The 27,284-nt window shown below is 38.2% G+C and overlaps 1 protein-coding gene across 7 annotated transcripts in view; it reads right to left on the bottom strand.

The window, feature by feature from the left end:
- The window catches only part of FHIT (fragile histidine triad diadenosine triphosphatase), a 1,619,043-nt gene that overhangs the window by 287,477 nt on the left and 1,304,282 nt on the right, over positions 1 to 27,284 (bottom strand). For all 7 annotated transcript variants that reach the window (XM_077128814.1, XM_077128815.1, XM_077128813.1 and 4 more), the window contains one exon: positions 1,163 to 1,308. In XM_077128814.1, coding sequence (XP_076984929.1) covers positions 1,163 to 1,308 — 146 coding nt within the window. The remainder of the gene's footprint in view (positions 1 to 1,162; positions 1,309 to 27,284) is intronic.

The raw sequence follows: 27,284 nt of genomic DNA, 5'->3' as shown, positions 1-27,284 counted from the left end.
TTTAGATACTCAACAACAGACATGGTGGCAAGTTTTTTTGTTTGTTTTTGTTGCTTGTTTCTTTGAGAAGCAGATGATCGTTTTTCAGTTACAGCCTTTTATAATCTGAAAACATCAGCTTTCTTTATCTGGTCTCCCTGGGGGTCTATGGTAGAGAGCTGAGGAGGCCAAAGAAAGCATCATCTAAACTAAAGTGCTGAGTATAAAGACCTCCACTATGGAATAAATTTCTTTCCAAAGAGTTGTTGCAGAATCATCAAATTTCAGGCTCAAAAAGAACTTGATGGGGCGGGCCGCGGTGGCTCAGCGGGCAAAGTGCTTGCCTGCTATGCCGGAGGACCTCGGTTCGATTCCCGGCCCCAGCCCATGTAACAAAAACGGAGAAACAGAATACAATAAAAACAAGAAAATGTTTAAAGATGTTTCCCTTTCTTCCTTCCTTCCTTCCTTCTATCCTTCCTTCCTTCTCTCTGTCTTTCCTTTAAAAAAAAAAAAAAAAAAAAAAAAAAAAAAAAAAAGAACTTGATGTACTGATACCCTCACCTCTTTCCAGAGATGATCTAAAAGGGTTAATGATATGTTACTATTAATTTACTAATAGACACAGCTAAAGACTCACCATGGACAACGTCCTCCCAACCTGAGCAGTGTCTGCGCAAGCTCTGCCTAAAGATCTCCAGTGACAGGGATCCCATTTCTTCCACTAAGGAATTGGCCACATCCAATCAATGAATGTAGCTTCTTACCAAGCCAAGATCAATCACTAAAGCTTTAATTAAAAGTCTTACCTAACTTGAATATCACTACTCCACTAGAACTAGAACAGGATTTAGCCTATGCAGAGTTCAAAAACATACTTACGGTGGGATGGAAATGACTTGCATGGAACTTCTTGGGGAGCCCCACTTCCAGTTAAACAGCTGGAAAGTCTTAATGGTCACTAAATTACTTGTCCACTACTCTTACCTGCTCTGTAAACAAAGTTCACCTTGGGGCCAGTGGACAAAAGGGCTGCCTTGGATTGGTAACATCTTTTCCTGCTATAAGACATCAACTACCATAGCTTCCCTCTCAGTGAGATGACACTTTAAGAGGAAAGAGAATCCAATGCTAGGATCTGAAAAGGTAGAAAAATCATGTCAGTCTGGAAATGTACACTCACCTGCACGGCAAAGGTGAGAGAGGTTCCCTGGAAATGCTTCTCCAGCACTGTCCCGACTCTCTGAGTTGCCTGAAACAGATCGGCGACCTCATCGGGGCGCAGGTCCTGGAAGCGCTCTACTGGCCGCAGTGGACACACGAGGACATCTGTTGCAAGGTCTGTTAAGGCACACTCTACCTGCATTGGGTAGTATTCTTATTGAGCAGTTTATACCCAACATGGAACTCCCTTGCCCAGGCCCTAAACTCTTAAAGACCAAGGAAAGGGGAAACAAATATTTACTAACTGCCCAATTCCCAGGAGTTCACAGAAACTTCAAAGAGTTTGAAGAGAGCTAACCAAAGTACATGGTTAATTGTACTCTGAAATCACAAAAGAAGCTGTAGAACACAGAATACTTTTTGTAAGAGAAAGGGACATTAGAATATAGAGAGACCGAAGCCGAGATAATTATGCCAGGAGGCAAGATCTGTTCTGGACCACTGTCTGTTAACCCCCTACTCTAAAGCCCTGTCCTCTCCAAACAACTGAAGGCACTAGCTTGGAAAAGCAGCTGCAGGTGCTGGTTAGTTTCTCAAGGTATAACTCCCTGATTAAAATTTAATTTCAATATCCCTTTCAGGAAATAATAAAAATATGTAATGCAAATACAATAGTATTATAATTTATTTAGTTTTACTTTTAAAGGATTGTGGACATTCTGAAAACGTACTGTGAACACTATCTATAACTAAGAGATGTGCCATTTGGTTAAGCAATTTATGACAAGGTTTTCTCAGACTGATTAAGATGCCAAGAAGACATATGAAAGGTAAAACATTAATTTAAGCAAGGGTAGTCTGGTTACACAAATGAAACCCCCTCAATTCATTCTCCAAACTAGGCAAGTCAACATATTTATATTATTGGTCTGAGCAAACAACAAAATCTAGAGAAAAGGGATATAAGCTTGATCACAAATTAAAATTTGCTGTTATGTCATCAATAACTTAAGTTGCTCTTTGTAACTGAACTTACCATATATGCATATGTGTGTATATGTAATATATAACATATATAACATTATATATGTATCTATCTACACACACATTTATAAATATTTGTTTTGCTTAGTTATCAGCTAGAGAAAAAAATTCACACTTTTTCCTTGACTTCTCTCCCTAAATTCCCTACCTCCCTTTCTTTCTTTTTGTTTTTTCCTTGTTTTAAGAAAACATACTTCTGCCTGAAGCTAAGCAGCTAAGGGTCACAATAAAAACCACAATTCTACAATGCTTTTTTCACCAGAATAGCCACCATTTCAGTCTATCACACTGTTGGTGGAAATATGGGCTCAAGAGGAATTGTATGAAGCTCAAATGGGTGAACCTGATTTTTGTAAGAGAGGGGGGAAATGAATGAGGGGAAAACTGATTAATTTTGTTCATAATCAGGAAATTCATGTCAATCTAAACTAGGGAATGGGGCATTTGTTTAATCTGAGTCCATTTTTCAAGAGAGGGGAATGGAGACTTTCACCCACAGGGCATCTGATACTTAAAAAGATAATTATCCTTCGTTGGCAGGGCTGCTTTATTATCATGGGTCAATGAACCATTTAGAAATGAAGAACTTCCTTTCATTTCCTCTAAGCAGACTGCCAGCCTCTACTCTCAATGACCTGTTTTTTCTTTCTTAAAAGGGACCTTCCCCCAACTTCTTCATCCCTGCTTTAATTTATACCCTCCCTTAGGCCCTGATTTCACCAAACCACAGTGAGATGACAGCTTTGTAAACTTTCAACAATATCCATAATTGCTGTTTTAGGCTGTCTATACCAGCAACGAGGTGGGGAAGCAAAGACATTTTATTTAAACAATTGCTTATTGTGAAAACTGGTGGAATGAATCCAACTATCTTTGTAGCTAATGTAATTTTAGTAATATCAATGATACCTAACCGGTATTTTTCCAATGCCTTAAAAAAATTATGTTATTATTTTTCCATTTTGCTTTTCAATGCCATGACTGGCTTGAATTCATGTTTAATGGGCCAAACAGAACTGAAGAAAAACAACTGAATCCCTCAAATATTTTGTCCCAGGAACCCAACCACAGGGTCATATAACATATATATGTATTACTTTTACTGAAAATTAATAATAGCAATATCATATATAGCACAGTTATACAGGCTAAAAACACTGTCATTTAGGGGAATATCTTTTACTAGTCCCCTTATACAACATTGTCCTGATATGTATATTCCCCCACCCCAATCCTTTGTTGAGAAGTCATCTTAACTACATAAAATGCATACACACACTTCTAAGCAAATGATAAGATGAAATAGACCTTTTAGGGGTGCTTTCTGGGACATGTGTTCATGTGTGTGATGATTGTTTGGTCTGGTACCCAGGGGATGGCTAAACAGGCATCTCAACTTGGTAGTGGCCAAACATGAAGTCTCCACAGGACCCTAAACAGAGCTGGACTGTTCTGGGGTTACCAGTGTAGGACTCAGGAGCTCCTGGGTGCTGTAGGTGGTTGAGGTGGGTAGCAGCAGACTTGCTGTCCAATACCCTCCCAGGACCCTAAAGATGCCTCAAAAGACCAATATCAACCAACTTCCCTCCATTCCTTTAAAACCAGGGCAGAAGAGAGCATATGCTTTAGCCTCCATACTGGTTATGTCCTGACTGCTGCCTACCTATCTCCTGAGCCTCTTCTCTCCTCATCACTCCCCTCACACTCTACACCCTTGTCACATTCACCTTTTTTCTGTTCTTTTAACCCCCATCCCAGATCTGGAGCCTTTGTTCTGGCCTTTTGCACTGCCTACAATTCAATTCCCTATTATCTTCATGTGGCTGTTTCTTCCATGTTGTTGAAACACCATTTCCACTACTACTCACTTGAAGGAACATTTCGTGACCACTCACCTGGTTACTCTCTCATATCAATTTATTTTGAATTTTTTCCATAGCACTTGCCACTAGGTGGTAGTTTTCTTTTTGATTACTATGTACCCACGAAAATGTCAGCTCCACAAGAGTAAGGACTTTGTCTTGTTTACAGTTTTTCTCCACTGCCTAGAACACCAGAGATACTTGATAAGTATCGCTTGAATGATAAACCAACCCCTCCTATCAGCCTCCTCTGAGTAGCAAAACTCTGACAAAGTGGAGCCAATATTCATTTAGTTTTCAATCATCTATCCCAAACTGGGATAGTCTGCAAGATTTTTTTTTCCATTTGAAGAGATTTAACATTGTCTGGCACAGTTAGAACAAATATTGTATGTGAGCTCAAAAATGTAAACTCATTTTAAATGTATACTAATTTTCATGTGAGCCCAAAGGCAATATAATTATGAAGGTAAAATTTATTTTTAAAACCCATTTTATAATTACAAAGATGTGATTTCTAGATTTTTCAGTGTCTTGGATAAACTGTATCTATAAAAACACTGCTTTATCCTGTAACTGGGGAATATAACTCATTTGTTCATTTGATAAACATTGATTGTGCAGCAGTTAAGTGGACATTGTATTGGGTTCTGGTAATGATAAAGGAGTGTAAGAAGTTGTTTCTGCCCTTCCAATCAAGGAGATAGGCATTGAAATGGATAATTTCAGTACAGTGGGAAGCACGGAAGGAAGCATAGAGGGCTACAATGCAGTGAGAACCTGGACACACCTGTCAGTCAAGGCTTCCAGGAAAAGGTGGGTAACCTCTGAATGGAATGAACTATCCCATAAATGGTTAAAAATCCAAACAGGTTCATGAAGGATTAAAAGCAGGTCAGAAAACTTTTTATATAAAGGGCCAGAGAGTAAATAGTTTAAGCTCTGTGGGCCATATACCTACCGAAATAGCCACTGATAAAACAAAACGTGAATGGGTGTGGTCCTGTTGCAGTAAATCTTTATTCACAAAAAGAGGAGGCAGACCAGATTTGGCCCATGGTTTGCCAACCCCTGATTTGGGGAAATCACATTAAAAAGAGGTAGTTAAGGGAAATTGGAATATTCTGGGGACCGTTCTTTTCCTAAATTGAGGGCTATAATGTCACCTTAAAATAGTACATAGGACAAAGATAATTTTTTATCTTAAAAAAAATTTCACTTTCTAAGAAAAATACCTAGCCAAGTTGACCATTTAAATGACCCTGCGTAGCACTACTGGTGCTTTTATGGACAAATCACAAAAACCAGAAAACATATAGTGGTGATGGTATAACAAATATAAATCATGGGGGGGTGCAGTGGTAGTTCAGTAGTAGAATTTTCATTTGCCCCACGGGAGACCTGTGTTTGATTCCTGATCCATGAACTCCCTCACCACCAAACAAGACAAAACCAAACAAACAAGCAAAACAGACAAACAAAAACCAAATAAACAAAAAATTCAACAAATGGTGTTGCAATAACAGGATAGTCACATGGAAAAATAATGCAATGTGATCCCGCTATATAGCATACAATAAAAAATATTTATATAAATCATGAGTATTTCTTTCCAACACACGTCAAGGTGTTTCTGCCATCTCTAATAGGAAAAACAAAGCATATGATCTGCAAACACACAAGAGTACCAAAACAGTGTGTTTTTCAAAAATGCATCTGAGAATAAAAGTATTTTCTCAAACTAAGTGCAAAAGCCTAGGCGTAAAACACTGCACTGCCTGAGGATGGTTGGCATCATGTGCCACATGTTGCTCCTAGAGAAATAACTCAGGGAAAACAAATTAATTTTGAAAAAGAACAGGCAGCTCTGGTAATTCCACTGCCAATGTTTTATGCCAATTGTTTTAAGGTAATATTGCAGATGTGGTATAATTTAATTTGGAAACAGGCCTTGTTCATGGACAAATCGATATGACACAAAGGCCGTAAGGACACAACTTCTCCTGGGCCTTGTTTGCTTGGGATTGACACCTCTGGAAAGAGTTTTTAGCCAACATGTAGGATAACCCCAAATAAGTAAATCTATTCAACTGAATTTAATGCATGTTTATCAAATAATCATCATGGAAGTACTCCTGGGAAAGGGGTTTCCAAGATAGGACCTGGTCTTTCCTCATAATCCAGAGTGGAGAGACCCATTTAGGAACAGCATTTCTTAAAGGAAGAGAAGGGCAAGAAGTACAATTTCTGTCCTATGACTGATAAAGAAATCCTCATGGCAAAGGAAAAAATCAAAGAAGATTTCTTAGAGCAAATAAGACTTAAGCTGGATTTTACAAATGGGGAGTAATTCAACCAGTGGGTCAGGGCGGCAATCTGCTCATCCAAACCTTTCACAACTGTAGCCTCCTCTCATTCTAGGGTTTGTGCTAGAACTGAGGAGGCCATGAAGAGGAAGACAGATTAGCTGGCCTTGAAGAGTTCACATTCTAATGGCGAAAACTACCATGCAGCATAAACAGATCATTATAACATAGAACAATGAGCACTAGTGATAGAATCAGTATAGAATTATGTGGGAGCACAGAGGAAGGAGTGTCTAACACTGCCTAGAGGTGATTTCGCCAAAAGGAAACCTGTGCCACGTAGCTGTCATTCCTGTTTTAGTTTCCTGGCTGTTAAATCACATCCATAAAGTGGGATGACCTAAGCAATGGGAATGTGTTGGTCCATGGTTTTGAGGCTAGGAAAGCCCCAAATCAACGTGTTAACAAGGTGATATTTTGTGTCTGAAGACTATGGCATGGGTTATGGCTGGCTGCCAGTGATCTTTGGATCTTTGGCTTTTCTGTCACACGGCAATGCATATGTCTGTGTCTCTTCTTTTCTCTTCCAGGTTCTGTTGACTTCTGTCTAGCCATTCCTCGTGACCTCTCTTGATGTTCAATTTTCTTTACTTATAAAGAAGGCCCACCTTCATTCAGTTTGGGCACCTTAACTACTAATCTCTTCAGAGGTCCTCTTTACAAATGGGTTCACACCCACATGATCAAGGGCTGGAACCTGAGCAAGCCTTTTGGGGGGGACATAAGTCAATCCCCAACATCCTCCAATACTTGTCCCCAGGACATTCTATCTCTTTGGATTAGCCTATTCTGGATATTTCTTATAAACAAAATCATGTGTAATTTTTTGTGACTGGCTTCTTTTCACTGAGTCCCTTTGCCTGTTGGGATGGTCTAATTATTGGAAGTCATTCACTTTCTCACAGCGCTAGTTATAAATAACAAGAGGGGCTATCAGAACCGTGGCAATGCCTCTCCTTTCCTGACCGAACTGACTGCCTCAGTACGTTTGGACATAAACACTTAGGATTTTCTGTAATAGTAAATAGCTGCCATGTTAAAATGGCATGACAACATGACAGACCCTGTGCTAAACTCTTGCTGATGTACTGCCAACTCATAGCACACACAATGAAAGAAAGAAATTGAATGAAATCTTCACACTTGAAGCTGATGCAGAGAATTATTTGCAAATAGATCCACAGGAATCCCTCCTATTCCACATGCTCCTTTGTACGACATTTCCCCTTTTCCTATCAAGCATTAAGAGTCTACAAATAGAGTCAAGAGACTACTCTGGAGGCTGCTCTTATGCAAGCTTCAGTTAGACCTTGTTACCTATCATTACCTGCCAAACCCCAACCAGGACCATTCCAGCCAATCCTAAAGAACACCTAGGGCAATATAATAAGTTCCACAAGGGCTCCATGCACTAAAGTAACTTTCCAGAACCCTACAACATCCAGATGGGTCTCTGGACCAGAGAAGTCCTGAAACCTAGAGGGCCCAGCCTCTCCAGAACATCAGATAGTTCCATTTCCCTACTCCATATTAGTGACAGACCCTTCCAACATGAAAAAGTTAGAATGGCCATAGTCCAAACACCCCTAAAGAGAGGGATGGAGAGATCAAAGGTGTTGGTGGAGTTATACAGAGAAGATAGGATTTAACAAATGAATATGATTGCTGAATCATTAAACCGATATCTCTTTTAGTCTCCAGTATCTTAGAGCAGCTAAAAGTAAGAACCTAAAATTGTGGAATTGTAACCCATGCCATACTCTGAAATATGTTATACAACTAATTGTGGTGCTATACTTTGAAATTTATTGCTTTTTTGTATATGTATTATTTTTTGCAAAAAAGAAGAAAAATCGATTGTGATGATAAAAAATATATATTTATGCCTTCTAGCCTCCTATATTCTGGAGCGGCTAGAAGGAAATATCTGAGAGGATCATACAGTAGCCCATGACAAACTCTGGAATCTGTCCTTAACTACTTGTTGAACAGTGCTTTGAAAACTATTGCTTTTTTCTTTTTTTGCTTTGTATATATGTTATATCATACAATAAAAAAGTTTAAAAAGAAAAAAAAAAGAGTTAGAGTCTATTTTTCCTCTTCTTGAATCTAATCTGACTAGCTTTGATCAATAGAATGTGGTAGAAGTGTTGCTATGTGACTTTCCAAGGTTAAGCCTTGAGAGGCCTTGTATCTTCCATCTCTTTACTCTTGGACCCTGAGACCAACCTGCTATGAAAAAGCCAGACTAGCCTGCTGGAGGATAGGAGGCTACGTAAAGGAGAACTAAGTCACCTCAGCTGATAGCCAGCACCAATTGCCTGAGTCATCTGTGAACTTTCAGACTCAGTAGAGCCACTGACTTCCAATTTTATTATCCATTAACTATTGCTATATAACAAACTACCCAAAACTTAGTGGCATAAAAAACACAATTATTTGAGTTTTTTTCTCATGCTCTTGTGGGTAGTTTTTGCTGCTGGTCTCATTTGACCCCACTTGGCTCAGCTGGATCAACCTGTCCCTTCACTTTATATGCCCTTTATTCCAATCAAGAAACAGAAGCTGCAAGGCCTCTTAAGGTGTAAGCTCTTCCACATTCTATTGGTTAGAGCAAATCTCAAGGCCTTCCCAGAATCAAGGTAGAAATAAATTCCATCTCCTGATAGGAGTAGCAATTCCACACTAAAAATGGGTATGGAGGTGGTGTAGACTCCAGAAGCCATGATGCTTTGGGAATCATTATTAAGACAATTTACCACAGTTGGTAACTCAACAAAAATTTTGAGGATTCTGTAAAAAATGAGCCCACTGCATGTCTTAGTGAACATATATAGTCATAACATTTTAGAGTTGGGACATATCTTAAACATTTTTTACTCCCAAAATGTTAATAGGTGAAAAAGCAAATGATTAATCTTTCTAATAAAAAAGCCTCACATGTTGCATTAAAAAGGTTAATCATTTGCTCAAAGTCACAGTTAGTTAGGGGCACAATTGGGATTGAAATTCAGTTTTTCACACTTGTTCTAGTTTGCTAGCTGCCAGAATGCAACATACCAGAGATAGACTGACTTTCAATAAAAGGGAATTTATTTAGTTAAAATGAATAGTTCTTCAGAGGAAAGACAGCTAACTTTCAACTGAGATTCTTTCTTACACGGGAAGGCACAGGGTGATCTCTGCTGGCCTTCTTTCCAGGCCTCTGGGTTCTAACAACTTTCCCTGGGGTGATTCGCATCTCCAAAGACCTGGGCTGAGCTGTGAGTGCTGTGATGAGGTACACCGAGGTGCTTGGGCTGTGCTACTTTGAGCTCTCTCATTTAAACTTCCAGCCACTTTAATCAAACATCATTCATTGCAGCAGGCACACCTCCTCGCTGACTGCAGTAGTAATCAGCAACAGATGAGGTTCTCGTACCATTGCCTCATGTACACAGCAATAGAACTAGGCACCTTCACCTAGCCAAATTGATACTGAACCTAACTACCACATACTTCCAAACAAAATCTCTTTTAATTACACGTAAGATGGCAAAATGTTGAACCTCTGATAAAATTTTCTATGGTAAATCTATGGAAGCATCAATAATAAACCTAGAATTCTAGCCCTGATTTCAGAGAGCCCCAGAATCTTTGTCAACAGGGTGGCCATATGACATGAAACTCATATGCTTTTTCTGTGGCCTCCCTTAACCAACTTGTGAACTGTGAAAGCAAGTGCAGAGAACTTGTGGAGTCAAGAATGAAGCAAGATACTGTTAAAGTGAGAATCTGCCCAATTACATCAAATTTTCATTATGTAGCCACATTGTTATATTTGTTAGATTCAAATTTAACCATCAAGGGTAATAAATGATGATTAAAAAATCATTTTAGGAGAATTTCCATGACAAATATGAAATATTTAAATACAGAGTTGTGACAGAGAAACAGAAATTAATTAAAGAAAACAGCAGAATATTATTATGAGAGTTGCTCAGACTTGCCCCAATTTATTTTTCTATGTCTGGTCTATTCTAGGGATTCATAAAGTCACTAAAATAAATTAAATAATCAAAAGGGTATTGATCTGATAAGGCTGATTATCATGTACATATATAAATATGGAATGAGGCAGTATCAAATAATATGACACAGAATTAGTCATTCTTTTGAAGTAATAAAAAAAGGAGGCTGTATTCACCTCTACTACAGATCTGTATGTAGTTCAATGAGAAGCAAGGAATTTTCAGCTGGGTTGCAGACTTCCATAGACTCTGTATAACTCATTATTGGCTCTAACAAATACTCCTAGTCCTCACAAATGTTTAAAATAATTCTTAATATCACCTCACAACAACAACAACAGGATGGATAAGGAGCCTTTTTAAAAATTCAATTTATATGATTTAAATAGCACAGTGACAGGGCTTTGAATCGAAGTAGGTGGTATCTCATAAAAATACTGTACTATTCAGAATGTGGGCACTGGAGTAAATTTTCATGCCAGGAATGTAAAAATATTACCAAAAAAAATGAAGAAATACACTTCTAAAGAAGCATCCTGCCAGTTTGGGTTACATTTTCTTCATTAGATATTAACATACCCATTTCAGTAACTCAATGAAGAATTCACGGGATATTCATAAAACCAACAAGCGTAAATGGCATGAATGTAATTTTAAGCAAATTTGATTTCCAGAATATGAAAAAATCCAGAACATTGTGATTAAGGTAATGCTAGCACTCTGCTCATAGCTGGATCTCCTGCAAGTACCTCACAGATATCCACTAGGTTTCTTTCTTTTCTTTGGTCCTAGGGAAAGCCTTGGGGTAAAGGTATGGTGGGAACTTGATCAGCCATCTGGGGGAAGAAAAGCCAAGTATCCTTCTCAAGGTAACCTATCTGAAAAACCTCCAAAACTTCTACACTAAAATATATTTTTGTGTGGCATATTATCTAATTTAACTTGTATGAGCATCCATAATTACACGGACTCTTGAATAGGGTGTGAGATCTTGTTGGTTTGTACAGGTTAGTATGATGCTCTGATATATCCCAGAGTAATTTGGGTAGAGAATAAAAAATAATTTGCAAAGTCCCCTTGGGGGATTAGGGAGAAAGGAGGAAATATTAAATGTCCCTATCTGAGGAATTCCTCATATTCTCGCAAGCAGTAGGGACAACCAATTCAACAGGCTGAGTCCTTGATCTTGGGGTTTGCCCCTATGGAACTTATTCCTGTAAAGGAGAAGCTATGCCTACTTATAATTATGTCTAAGAGTTGCTCAGAGTGGCCTCTCTTTCTATACGAACTCAGTAAATGAACTCTCTGCCCTCCTCTCTACAAGGGGCATGACTCCCAGGAGTGTAAATCTCCCTGGCAACATGGGACAGGACTCCCGGGATGAGCCAGGACTCAGCATAATGGGATTGAGAAAGCCTTCTTGACCAGAAGGGGTAAGTGAGAAATGAGACAAAATAAAGTTTCAGTGGCTGAAAGCTTTCAAACAGAGTCCAGAGGTTATCCTGAAGGCTATTCTTATGCATTATATAGATATCCATTTTTATCTCTATGGTGTATTTGAATGGCTAGAGGAATACCTGAAACTGTTGTGCAGTGTTCCAGTAACCTTGATTCCTGAAGATGACTATATAATTATATAGCCTTTACAATGTGACTATGTAATTGTGAAAACCTTGTGTGCAATGCTCCTTTTATTTAGGGTATGGACAGATGTGTAAAAAAATAAGGAAGAATAAACAATAAATAAATAATAGGGGGGATAAGGGGTAAAAAAAATACAGTAGATTGAAATATCAGTGGTCAATGAGAGGGAGGGGTAAAGGATATGGGATGTATGAGTTTTTTTTCCTTTTTATTTCCTTTTCTTGAATGATGCAAATGGTCTATAAATGATCATGGTGATGAATACACAACTATGTGATGATATTGTGAGCCATCGATTGGATACTATGGATGCACTGCATGTGTATGAAGATTTCTCAATAAAAGTATTTTTTTTATTAAAAAAAAGCTTATGGAAGAGAATAGATGGATCTCCTGAGGGAGGTCCCTGAAGTACTGCTGAAGGCAGCTAATCCCACAATGCCCTAGGCCCTCTCTGCATTCCATACCTGGACGGTTCTCAATGGTGATGGGAGATTCTGTGGGATGGAGAAAGGAACGCGTCTGACCCTGGAGCAACAGAGAGCAACTTTATAAGGGTAGCCTTATATTGCTGCCCCTATTGTTTGGGTTTTCCTTATTCACAAGTGGGAGGACATTCTGTTCCATCATTTCCAAGATGGTTTTGTGCACAGACTCATAGATAGAAATCCCTTCATGTGGGATTACAAAAAAGTGGGAACAGCCTTTAAGAGTTTCTCCAGGCAGTTCTTTTGATGCCTCTTCCTTCATTGTACAGCATAGCCTGGAATTGTGACAGAGCACTGTGGGTGTGGTAGTTGATTGCCCCAGGTTTGGGAACTGCGAAACAGCCTGCACCGAAGATCTCAGCTGAGATGCCAAGGCCTGAGCATGTAAGGAATTTGTTAACTGAGATAAGTAGTTATAACTTGGTTGGTGGGAGGCTCTCCACCAGGCCTGGCAATCCACTCTCCAACCCCTTGCCAGAAATCCCTCCACCTTCTTGAAGTCCAGGTTGCTTAATGTGGTGCAGCAAAAAACACTCGAGTCACTTGTTAGAAGGTTTGTTCTACTCCATTCCAAGTTGTTGTTTCATAACAGGGCCCAGATGTAGCATTCTGAAGTCAAACCAAATCCCCCTTTCTGGTGCCCCACCAGCCAGTGCAGTGCATTGACCACAAATGGGTGGTTACTGGGATCAAGTATAAAACCCTCCTAGCTGCTTAGCACCACCCGACTACAGACTTAGTGGGCAGCTGCAAGAAAGCAGACAGGTGAGTGAGTTAGCCAAAAAGGAAAGGCCAGGGCCCCATGCACCAGAAGAGAGAATACTCTCTCTACACTGATGTCCAGCTCTGAGATCCCTCTAGGGGCTGCTGCTGATCCTGACTGAGATCATCCCCACATCTGGAAAAGAGACATTTCCCCCCATTAGTGTCAATGGGAGAATATAAAATAGGGCAGAATTTAATGCTCAAGAGTTGAACTCATTTGGTATGAAACCTATGAGGAAAGAGAAAGGGATTACTATTTTAATTTTGTTTTCTACATCTTCTTCAAATCAGTTTTGGTTTTACATAATTAATATCACAAGCAGTGATATTTTTATTTATTCCCAACATATTGAAATGTGCATTTAAATATTCCCAGAGAAATTTTCCAGGATAAACTGCTGTCTCAGTTAATATTGTGTTTAGTATTTTGATTTATAATTTGTTTATTTGAATAGTTAAAAACATGTAATAAAGTTTATCATCACCATAGAGAGTAGTCCTGCTTATAAATTTGCTATAGAGAGGAGCCCTGCTTATATTTCACACATACATGTGTGCACACACGTACACACACACACACGCACATAAAAAAATGCTGTGAAATTCTTAAGCCACACTTACTAGAGTTCTGACCTGTCCTTTGTTATAATTACTTTTTGTACTTTTTAAATAAATCGTCTGGAATTATTATGTAGAAAAAAAATACTTCTGCACCAAACTGGATGCTAAAAGGTGAGAATCACATCCATAGGGAGAATTAAACAAACGGCTTTCAATGAAAGTAATATGAAAGGGTACTCAGTGGCTTCACACTATTTTGTTTCAGATTCTGTGATTTGAATTTCACATGACATTCCACAAGTTTTTCAAGACAAAATAATCCTTTATTGGTTAACCTAAGAGTATCAGAACTGAACAAAAATATGTATATTAAAATACATGGGGAAAAAAAAGTAAAAATATCAGAAGTGGAAGGAGATGGCATCTAACATTTTTTGTGGCCTTCTATGTGCTAGTGATAATCAGTAACCTCAAGCTAGAAAGTATCATTCCCATTTTCCAGATTCATAAATTGAGGCTCAAAATGTTAAACTACCTGCCCAAGGTCACATAGTTATTAAGTGAAGAAGGACCAGCTGGTATAATCCTCTGTGCCATTGCAATGCCTCCCAAGGTTAGAAAAGTTTCCATGTTCCTATTGCAGTGTTTGCCACAGTATATGCAGAATATTGGTTCTAACACCTGTTATTAGACATTATACAGAAAAAAATAATTTTCTGTGGTCAAAGAAGGTTGCGAAACACAGGATGAAATAAAGTTAAATAGGTATCTTATCAGGACATTTAATGTGCTAATGTGCAGTCTGACTTCTCAAAAAAGAAGATATAACATGCAGCATTTCTCAAATTTACTTGACTATAGAGCAATTTTTAAAAAAATTTCCATGGGAACATTACATGAGACAAATGTTAAAGGGGATTCCTGAATGTGATTTACCAAAACATACAGACTTCTGAATAAGTTTTCTGCTTTTTAAATAAAAGTAAGGTAAACATCCTATTGATTATAATGTCAAAGAAAGAGGGCATTCTGTTTAATGAAACATGCTAAGAAGTTGAGCAGCAAAATATATCATAAGGGATACAGCACTCATTAGTGCTATTGGTTTGCCCAGTACTTCTAGTTCTTGTCAAGTGTGGCACATGGTAGGATTATACCTCCTGATTCCTTGTCGTCAAGTGAAGCCCAAGAAACTCTGGCCAAAGAGGTGTGAACAACACACCCAGGCTAATCACTTCTAGGTTAGAGCATTTAACTGCCAGCGTAAGATAGTTGAAAGTTCTCTTTTCTTCTCCAAGGCAAACAGCAACGTTTCCAGTGATGGCTGCTCCGGCAGCCTGGATCCTGCTTTGTAGGTTAGAAGGGTCTCTGCTTTTCACGGTCATAGTTAAAACAGCAAGTTTGTTAAACAGGTTTCACCTCTTCTGCCAACTTGAACTAATTTGTAGTGGCTGCTTATGCTGAGGAGGATTGTTGGGCCTCAGCAGGATCAGGAGGAAAGAGTACAGTCATTCAGTAGTTAAGAGTATTAGCATGCACACCAAATATCTGCCATCCTTTGATCAGAAAGCAATAAAAGTACTTCTACTTCCTTTCGTAATGATACGGAAGTCACTTCTCGGTCTTGCAATGCCTCTGAGAAACCATTATGAAAATCCAATATTATTGTTATTGTCTTGGAGAGATATGGAAGTATCTCAAATTTAGATGACTGTGTCTAGGAGAGTACTCAAAAAGAAAACTCACTGCTACTCAAAAGCGTCCATGCTGTGTAAACATGGGAGTGGGAACACACAATTATGGAAAAATTAAAATATCCTCCAGAATTAAGAGATGGAGGAGTTTCGCTGAAGACGAGTAATAAAGTGTACTCAGTGGTTGAAAGAAATATTTAAGGATTATCTCCATTGAGGGATGCTTTTAAAACTGCATAAATGCTCTGGTGATGAGAATCACTTGAAAAACTCTGTGAAAAGCTTTTAGTCTAGTGTAAATTAGAAAATAATGCTGAAGATCTGCAATCTACTAGAAGACCACATGCAAGTAAATGATTTCATAGCACACTGCTGGGTATATACTTATATTTACTAGTAGGTGAAGGAGGACAGAATGTCTTGAGGGTTTACTTTCACAGGGGGGCCAGACTGAAATATGGGAGCCAAACTCCCATTTAGATAAGGTCTTTCCAGTGTAAGCACCTTCAGGTCTTAGAAAGCACAGATTCCAACTTTCAGTTTGGTTATGCAACTCAAGGTCCATTGAAAATTCCTATTTCCTCCAGACCTTCAGTTCAGTTTGGCAAGCTAATGGAGTACCCCAGACATCACAGCATATGTACCATCTGAAGGCAAAGAGCAATCAAACTATAAATGGGAGACAGAAGAGATCCTTAATTGGAAGAAAGGAAACAGGGAGGAAAAGGAAGGTAAAGAAGAAAGAAGACCAAAACAAAAACAAAAACAAAACAAAAAACACTCAGGAGGTATTCTTAGAAGATAGAAATCTCCTTGGTAGACAGGTCAACTAGCATTCCTACTTCTACACAGGGTACTTCATACATAGTAGTCCTTCAATAAATATTTATTTATTTATTGAATGACATATATGCTTATTCATTGCTTATTTTGGGAAACAGTTTTTTTTCTTAAGAGTGATTTCTTCAAATTGTTTTATAAATTGTGGTGTCAGATCAGTGAACTAATCCAAATTCAACTTACTTATATGTAAGGAGTTGAGGGAAAGCACTTAATCTAAAATAGACCCAACATAGAAAAAATAAATATAAAGTGCCCTTTCCTTAACATACCAAGAACAGTTCATGCCTTTTAAATGAAAAACTTGGGGATCATTAACTCCATGAAGCTTAGCTCTGGGGATAATATAACTCTATGCTTTCATTTTTTCTGCATGGGTAGGCACCGGGAATCGAACCCAGGTCTCCGGCATGGCAGGTGAGAACGCTGCCTGCTGAGCCACCATGGCCCACCCAACACTGTGCTTTCTAATAACAATGATGAAAACTTTTTTTGTAACAAATGCAAATGTCCTTGGAAAAATTCTTTATTTCCAAAAAATAAGAGAGGCTTAACTATTAATTTGGCATTCTCACAGATTCTGAGCACATTTTTTTTCCTGTGGTCTACAACTTGCAAAAAATTCTCAAGTAGTCTCTTGGCCCTAATTAAGATAAAAATCACTGATTTAAATTAGCAAAATTATTTGAAAATTAATTCCCAAGAGAATGATTAAAAACAGACTCAGACTTTGCTCATTTTAGCTTAGAATCTAAGACCCCTGAAGAGTAAGAAAAACATTTACTGTGTCTGAGCAATGTGCTTCAATTCAGCAGGATAAACCCACCACAAAAGACAAAAGATTTTTTTTTAATGGCTTAACATTAAATCATTATAATCTGATTTCACAGTAAACAATGTAAGACATGTCTCTTCCAACAAAAGACAGCTGGACACATAAGGATGATTGTGTGATCCATTCAAAATTAAAGAATAGGCTAAATCATCTACAATAATAAAAATGTGGAAATTCTACCAAAAAAAAAAAAAATGGGAGTGAAAACTCAGTAGCAAGTGATTTCCAAATGTTTCCCAAACAGGAAGCAAAAGACATTTGTATGCCATTCTGGTAGCTTCCAGAATAGTATAAGTTAATCAGACAGTCTCTAAAAACAAAGAGGCAATTCATAAAAAAAAAAAAGAAAGATAGAAAGAAAAAATCAGCAATGAATTACATTGTCAGAGAGTCAAGAAAACAGGCTTTTTCAAGATAGTGATTTGTATGCAAATACAAGTCAGCATGTATCACTAAACCTCCAAGACATCATGGAAAAAAGTTTTGTTCTTTCCATCTGCTTAAACTTCTTCCTAATAAAGTCAAATACCAAAGACATAGGAGACTCTAAAATCTTTAAAACAATAATAGAAAAAATACAATTATAAATCCAGAGTTTCAAACAGGAAACTCCTTCAAGCTATTCTTTTTGCCTCAGTTTGCTTAGCTTTAGTGTTCTCTTTGAAGTTCGGTTAATATTTGTATCTACTTCATTCAGTATAACAAGGGTTTTTTAAAATAATAACATATTTCATACCAGTCAAAGCTGAACAAATGGTTGCTTTTAAAAAGTACCCATGGAAGTGAATAACTTAAAGGCCTCTCTCTATCCAGCATAACCCTAATTATCCTTGTTCATTCCACATTTAAAAATCTACACTGATTTTTCTATATTCCACTCACTCACCCACCTCATTGTCTCTTATGTATTTTCCTTCCCCATCCTATGCATCACTGAAGTCAGGGACTGCGAATTAGTTATCTTTTTATTACTTCTTCTGTCTTTTCCAGTTTTAACTGTTCTGATTTTTCAACACATAATTATTAGCAATAAAAACAAAAGCAAACGAAACACAAAAACAAACAATGGATAGATAATTATATCTAATGTATTTAGGATTTGCATCTTTTTTCACCCCAACACCCTTTTCCAAGCTATGTTAGACTGCACCGCATAGCATATAGTTTGCCTAAAATTTAAATTAGTAGACCTAACAATCCAAAAGGATCCTTACAAATAACAACTTGAGCACAGGGTTTCTACATATTTGAACTTAATTTTGTATATAAATGAAAAAAACTTTTTTAAACATGCCCAAGGAAAGAAAAAACTATGGAAACATGTTCTGGTAATTTCATAACAGTTTTACATTTATATGACTTCTCTTCTCAAAGGATCCTAAATATACTCCCAATTTCTTTATAGGTACAGATATTAAAAACATATCATTGCCAACCATCAGGCTTCTGGCATGGATAATCCGACATGAGCTCTATTATCAGTCACTCCCACAATTACCATCATCATCGCCATCACTGCATCAAAGAAAGAGGAAATTGTTTATGCCACCATATTTGTTGCTAAAAAAGTTTCTTGTTAATCAATAAAGTAGCATTTTTGCAATGAATTAAATGTTCTCTATTCTGTGCTGTTGAATACAGTAGCCATTAGACAAATATGTGAGTTTGAGGCATGTGAAAAAGTGGCTAGTTTGATGGAGGAACTGAACTTTAATTTTATTTAATTTTAATACTTTTTTATTGAAATAATCTCACATGACTAATAGCTACTGCATCAGACAGCATAGCAATAGAGAGCCAGAGGGGGAAATGCACACTTGTGTATGACAATATATGAACTTATGCAGTAGGGAGTGGTGGGAATTGGAGCAAACTAGAGTACCCTAGTCAGTACTTAGCTGAGTTTTGATCTGTTTTGTTATTATTTACCAAGAAGAACTGCCAATTGGGATTGCTGTGTATAATTCTCTCATATTTAAATTCTGGCAACTACAAGAAGTCCATCACATGGTTCTGATGTACACAAATTTTAGTTACTACTGTTTAGTTCAATAATCTCAGTTTCCCAACATAGTTCAAATTTTAGTTATATAGTAAATGAATGGTAATTGCATGAAGTATAAATTTCATTACTAGCTCTTCAGCCCACAAATCTTAACAGATGTATAATGTGATCAGTTGCTGTCATGTCAGAACTCTCAGAGTGTGTCAGGAATGGTCGCTGCACATCTGTTCATGCACAGACAGCAAAGAGTGTAGTTGTGTAACCCCCTTGTCTCCCAGTGATAAATTCACATGACTAGTATAAAAGAGAATGATTAAAAGAGGAAAGTGGCCAAGAAATATGAAGGTACAATAAAAGAAAACAATTTATAATGCTAGACGTGAGCCTCAAGTTAAACATAAATGACATTACAGAAGAAAGAGCTGACCATGGGAATGCTGGCAATGCTGCTGTTCAACAGACTCTAGATATGCAGACAAAGGAAATTAGTGAACTTAATCAACATGGATGAAGAAAGTGGTTCTGATAAAAAGGAGGAAGATGTACCAGAGGAAGTGATGCCAGCAAAATCTTCACATTTCAAAAACAAAAAAATCATATTTCACAGCATTAAAAGTACAAATGATAAAATGTTGGAAGCTGATTCAAACTTGCAAAGACTTGTGACAGTTCTCTAAAGCATAGAAATGATGCTCACTCTGCATCATAACTGATGAGAAGGAGGCAAATGCTATTCAAACTACTCTTGATAAGCATTTTACAGATAAACAAATGTTTCAATGTTTTAAATTACTGTGCTCTAGAGTATTAGTTTTACTATTTTTTCATTTCCCTGTACATTTATAATTGACAGAGACTTTTTTGAGGGGTGGGAGGTGCAGGGTCTGGGAATTGAACACAGGTCTCCTGCATGGAAGGCAAGCATTCTATCACTGAACCAACCACCTGTGAACCCTAATTGACAGAGACTTTTTAATGTTTTGAAAAAAAAAATTAAAGGCCATGGAACAATTGTAATTGTCTTCAGTGATTATTAAGATTGGTTTGCATGGTTTTAGCTTGCACAATTTTACTATCCCACACTGCTGGATAAGCTGAGGGCTGCCTATACTTCAATAGAATATCCTGTACTGTACTGGGTAGTATAGATAAATGGTATCACTAATGGGCCAAAAATTTAAAACACCTGCCAAGAATTAGTGTCATACTTGACACATATCTCAGTGATGGGAGAGAGTAGCTAGAGAAAATCGAAGGCTGTAAATGACTTTGAAAAGGTGTATTTATTCAATAAGCTTTCCAGGAAAGTTACACCTACTGTCATATGCTCCCAAATCCTCCCAACTCTATGGCAATATAAAGGAGACATTTCACTTTTTCCCCCAAATAACTTAGTTGGGATCTGCCTGCTATCAAATCTCCTAACCCCTGCTTGGATCACTGGATCTACATGTTTAGCATTAAGTCTTTTCCAAGAAATGTTTACTTGTACATAGCATTGTGATTATGAAGGGAGGGAGACTGCATAAAGGGCAAAATCAATGCCATGCATGTCGCATTGCTCCTATAGTGCATATGGAAGATGAACAAGTAAATTACTTCCAAAATCCTTGCTTTGAGGCAACAACAGGGGCACAGATGTAGTTGCATCCCTCCCCTCTAATGCTTTTCTATATGGGCTTTCTACAGTGCAACATCTGCCAGCAGTTTGAAAGTTCTTTAAAAACAGGGGTCTTATCTCATTCACAGAGGTCTTGTCTCATTCATCCTTGGATCTGCAGACCAGCACTTGTAGCAAGGCCTTAGTGCAAGTATCATTTCTTAGGGTGTAGTGCGAAAACCAGGAATGAGGCCGCAGGCCTCCAGGAACGTTTCACAAAGTTAGAACAGGCTGAGACTAAGGATCCGTAGCTTCAGGAAGCAGGTTTTATTAGCTCGTGCACACAAGGGCCCAGCTGAGTCACCTCAAAAGTCTGAGCCCCGAACAAAAGGCAACTTTAGCTTTTATAGACTTTTTGACATGTTAAAGACAAGGTACACAATTGGCTGATTTAAGTTGAGAATGGCCCAGAGCTGAACTGTTGAGGGGCCCCCACCCCAGGAATGTCTTCTTTTGCCTACGTGCATCTTTACCAGTTCCTGAAGGCTGGGGGAGGGGGTTTCTATACCAGGAAATGTGCCTTATCTGGCTTGCCTGCAAGGAGAGGGGGTTTGGGGATTTTTCACAGAAAGCACAGCTAAACCAGAAAGATGGAAAGGCCTGCCTGCTACAAGGGGTCATGTCCACCCCATCTAAAATATCTATTCTTTATTACTCCTCACACACTTGCATCCTGGATACCTGGTATCAAATCCTGGAATTGGAGGTACTTTTTTTTTTTTTAAACTGAGCATAACTGAAGAGGGCAGGAATCATTACTGCCTGGTTCTCAACAATATCCTAGTTCCAGCACAGTTCCTGGACATTTTATACTTCCTGAACACTGAATGGATGGGAAGAGGATGAGTGTGTAGATGGATGAGTAGTTTGAATAAATATCCTTTTGAATGGAAAGGCTGTTTGAATGACTATTGAAGCAAATGGCTGATTAAATGAATAAATGAATGGATGAAGCTGAACTGCAGTTCACTATCACCTTATTTTTTTATTTTTATTTTTATTTTTTGGCACAGGAAGGCTCTGGGAATCGAATATCATCTTATTTTAGTAAGTGAAAAGTGAGCTTTACTGTTATTCTCCTAGATGAAGTCTCACATCCACAAACAAAATATTCTCTGGGTTTTCTTTTCTTTTCCTAAGTTTTGCCTTCAGATAAATCTAACAATGAGAAGAATTCTTCTAGGGGTGAACTCCCCAGGTCCTGCCTGACATTTGCTTAAGTACAAAATAGAAGAGTTATACTTCGCAGCAGCATGTGTGAAAAACTTGGGAATTTTTATTGAGACTAAGCTCAAGGTGAGTTGACAGAGATATGTTGCTTCCCAAAACACATTTTTATCTGAGACTATAAAATGCAAGTCTGGTATTGAATGGAGAGAGTGGTTTCTCACGTTGATCTTCACTGGCAAGGCAGTTGCAGAGGTTTCTCTCAGTGTGAGTAGTCACCAGGGACGAGATTCATAGCGCAGTCACAGAAGGGATCAGTTTGGGGGTAGAAGATGGGAGAGAATGGAGGTGAAGAAACTTCACGTCCTAGCACGGGAGAGGTTGTCCTGGGAGGAGGGAAGATGTAGGCTCACAAATGAGTAAATAGTACAATAATTCCATTTAAACCCAGCATATAGGGTGGATTCAGACCCAGATCTGAATTGAAATTCCATTACCACTATTTATTAGCTATTTGAACTTGGGTAATTAACCTCTTTCAGTCTCAATAACCTCAGAGCAAGATGGATATTATTTATTCTGGTTGAATTATATTTCAAAGTAGCCAAACACAGGAAGTTCTTTTAAGAGAAATTCTAGGTCTAAAAGTGAAAGGAGTAACCGATCTAGAAAAAAAACACCATTTTCAATTCCTAATGAAATAATTCATTCAAGAAAAATCATTAACAGAGATTTAGGATTGGTTCAGAGGTGTTAAACTGTAAATCCATGGACATTTAGGGCAGGGTACATGGAGAGAAAAGAGGGAATTTGTAGGCATGAATTGGAAATAGATACTGTGGTAGTTAGATTCAGTTATCAACTTGGCCAGGTGAGCGTACCTAGTTTTGTTGCTGTGGACATGAGCCAATGGTACGTGAACCTCACCTGTTGCTGATTTACATCTGCAGTCAGCTAGGAGGCGGGCCTGCTGCAATGAAGGACGTTTGACTTAATTGGCTGGTGCTTAAATGAGAGAGCACAACCTAAGCACAGCCTAAGCACAGCCTAAGCAGCTCGGCATTCCTCATCTCAGCACTCCCAGCTCAGCCCAGGTCTTTGGAGATGCAGAAAGAAGCCACCCCGGGGAAAGTTGTTGGAACCCAGGGGCCTGGAGAGAAGACCAGCAGAGACCATCCTGTGCCTTCCACGTAAGAAAGAACCTCCGTGGAAAGTTAGCTGCCTTTCCTCTGAAGAACTAACAAAATAAATCCCCTTTTATTAAAAGCCAATCCGTCTCTGGTGTGTTGCATTCCGGCAGTTAGCAAACTAGAACAGATGCATATTAATTTTTACTACTATCCAATTGAAATTTAGCATCTTCTCCCATCACAAAAGTAGTCAACAAACAACAGCAATAAAAATAGTACCTATGGGGTGGTGCAATGGTAGCTCAGCAAGCAGAATTTTCACCTGCCATGCCAGAGACCCGGGTTTGATTCCCAGAGCCTGCCCATGCAAAAAAAAAAAAAGAGTACGTATAACTTTGTCCCAATATAAATCACAGATATTTTCACATCATTTCATAGTTATTGCAGATATCTTCAAATATCATTTACTCCAAAATACTCATTACTCCAAAATTATAGCAGTTATATCTGCCACCAGTTCTTATTTACTGCATAATAAAGAAGCACAGACTTTACTATATCACAAATTGGGTCTTTAAAATTTCGGTGACTGTTATTTCAATAACATTGATTTCCTTTATATTTCTGTATATTTAATTTTCTTCATTTAAAAAGAAATTAGAAAAAAAAAAAACCATTAGGAGAAGAGATACACAGGCTTCGTCAAGTGGCAAAAAGATCCACCTAACCAAACAGATTAGGAACTCCTGCTTTGGATGAAAGCAATGTAGGTATGAAGCTGTCATTAACTGAACCTATGGATCAATTTCAGCATCAGTGGAGTGTGACATTCAGATACAGTGCTTCCCAGTGTGATGCAATCTGAAGCACACAGCACTATCACAAAGGCTTGAATTTAAAACTAACCAGTTAAAAAACAAAACAAAACAAAATAAAAAAACTAACCAATACTTATAACACTACTGCCCAAGAGATCTTTCTGCGATGATTGTAAATATTGTATCTGCACTGGCCAATGCAGCAGCCAATGACGGCACACGAAAAGAGGCCAGGGCAAGTGAGCAACTAAACTTTTTGTTTTATTTCATTTTAATCAATTTCAATGGCCATATGTGGGGCTAGGGGATACCCAAAGGGACAGCACAGTCTTAATGCTAACTTATCTTTTACAAATAATGAAAGATAGAGAAAGAAGTTAAATAATACCCAGGGAAAGCAAACAGAAAAATCGAGATTGTAGAGTAGTCTATAGGATAACTGAGGCAGTTGAAAAAAAAATCAATGGCACAAAATATTAGATTAAAAGAGTACTAACAGAAATAACAGTCAAATATAGCATATGGATCTTGATTGGTTGAGTCAACCAATAAAAGATAAAAGGACTTTTTGAAACAATTATGGAAACTTGAATATTATCTCAAGAAATTACCATTAATTTTGTTAGATATAATAATGGTAATGCAGTTATATTAGGAAATTTCCATAGTTTTTAGAGCTGCATCCTGATGTGTTTAGAGTTGAGGTAAAATTATTTCTCAGATTTGTTTTTAAATATTTTGTTAAAAAAAGAAATGGACAGGGCCAGCAATGGTGGCGCAGTGGCAGACTTCTCGCCTGCCATGTGGGTGACCCAGGTTCTATTCCCGGTGCCTGCCCCTGCAAAAAAAAAAAAAGAGAGGTGGACAGAGGAAGCAACTGTGGCACAATCTAGATAACCATTGAAACTGGTTGACGGTAAATACGGATTCTTCATGTTACTTTACTACTTTTGGCTATGTCTGAAGGCTTTAAAATGATTTTTCGATGAGATAATGTACTTGGTGAAGTGATTGGCACAAAATAAGCACTCAATAAATGTTAATTAACGACTATTAGCATAACCATCATCATCATTTATAATCCCTAAAGCCAAAATGAAGATCAATTTGTTAGAAAGTATGAGAAGGTAGCTTTGCCCTCAACGTAAGAGCAAGTCTTTTAATAGCGAATGAGTTCTGTGAAGATGAAAATTCGCTTCCTCTTGAGGCCATAGCTGATGGAATAATCATAACAGCAGCTTTCTTTTATTAAGCATTTACTTTTGTGGCAGATACTGCTTTAAGCACTTTGTGCATATTCTCTCATTTAATGCTCATGACAATGTGATGAGTGGGTACCCTTACTATCCCCACTGGGGCTGTGCCTGCAGAAATTGATTACCTTGTGAGGATGTTGCAGAGGAGGGTCAAGGTGAAGGGTCCTGCTAGTTGCCCTTTCCCAACCCTGATAACCCTGTGCTCTCCTGATTCAATGGTTGTGCCACTCAAATGAATTGCACAGGCTGGCTCACACATGGCCAGCGAACAGAGTGGCAATTCTGAGTTTTACTTATTGAAATGTCTTTGAACATCACCTTTCTCTTTCAGGTAGGGAACTAAAACCCCCACGAATTTAATTCTTTGTAGGAGAGGCAAAGATATGGTCAAGAAAATGCTACATTTCAACTACTTGATTCCTCTATTTGCAAATTTCCCATAAATTAAAGAGAAATGCTTTCCCCAGACTGTCATCTGACCAAGCAATGTCCATGGTATATTTTTGTCAACATGTTTCAGAACATAAATCCAGATTACAAAAACTAAAGTTGGTATAAAGGCTGTCATCATATATTATATCATTTGGAAAGAAATATTGGTGACCTTATCCAGTATGACTGTTATAATAGTAATAAAATTGAATCTTAGAAGATTACACTTCTGGTCAAAGTAGTAAAATGTGACCTTATTCTATTCAATACTGACATTTATTATATTAATTCACATGCAAAAAAACTGCATTAAAATGATATTAGAGCCCTGGTTAGAAATGGGAAGGTCCAAGAACTTCAAAAATAAGATTTAACTTTACCAGTCATTCACAGCATTGAGCCTGTTTGATGCAAATCAAGCTGAATTTCCTTCAACAAACCCTTGGTTCCATGCTAACTTTATTATTATTATCATCTCATTTACGCAAAAAGTGTTTTTTCCCCAGTGGCCATTCAAACATTTATAAAACTTCACTGCTCTGGAGGAAAAGATATAACACAGAGCAGTGGTAACACAAGCCTGACTCAGAGGATCAATTCATCGACTCACAGCAGGGAGACTGTCCTCAGGTCAACATCCGCATGGTTAGCACTGAGAATGGGTCAGGCAGTGTACTAGCCTCTAGGCAGTGTACCAAGGTCCAGAGATGCGGGGACAGACTTAGTCAGGCACATGGATTTCATAAAAGTGCCACCATGTGGGAAAAAAGGAATCATCGTAGACAGTGTATCAGTAAAGGCTGTTTTTTTTAGGACTAGTCAAGGTTTTATGGAGAAGTTCCTCTTTTAAACATAAAATTTGAGTACTTTCAGTTTGGGAGGAGCATAAAGACTGACAATGAATTAAGGGCAAGGCCCAGCCATACCTCAAAGGTTTGTTTCCTCCTAATCATGAACCTACAGTTACTCCAGGCTTGCCATGGTAGATCCCCAACCTCTCTTTTCAGTACTGTTTCTTAATATTTGCATTAAAACTTCCAGGTTCAAACCAAAATGAACTTTTTGCTGCTTATTTCCTCCATAAATCTTAATACTGTTTTTTTCCTCTGAATATCCTTCCTCTTTATATCATCAGCTTATCCTAGGTATTGCTATGATAATAGAGAGCCCTAAAACTTCAGGGGCTTGTAACAGTGAAGCTTTACTTTTCATCTGCCCCGTGATTACCATGGACCAGCTGAGGGCTCTCCCACCTTTGTTACTCAGGGGCCCAGGTCAATAGAGCAGCCACCTGCTAAAACATTGTGAGGAGCCATGCTGGTTGGGGTGAGGGGTGGAACTCTGCAGGTGCTTGTACCAGAGTGCTTAGCCACAATTCATTGCCATCACTAGTTACACAGTGCCACCAAACCACTGGAAGCATAATCCTACCATGTACCTGAAAGGAGGGAGAGCCAGAAATAGTTGGCCAACACCATCAGTAATTCCGTATTTCCACGTGCCCAAATCTCATAATTCTTCCAGACGGAGCTTAGATTCATGACCTCCTAAATAATAGCCCTGG

The sequence above is a fragment of the Tamandua tetradactyla genome, chromosome 15, assembly GCF_023851605.1.
Source record: "Tamandua tetradactyla isolate mTamTet1 chromosome 15, mTamTet1.pri, whole genome shotgun sequence".
Taxonomy (NCBI): Eukaryota; Metazoa; Chordata; class Mammalia; order Pilosa; family Myrmecophagidae; genus Tamandua; species Tamandua tetradactyla.
The sequence above is the reverse complement of the archived record's forward strand: the minus strand, read 5'-3'. Positions and strand labels throughout refer to the sequence as shown.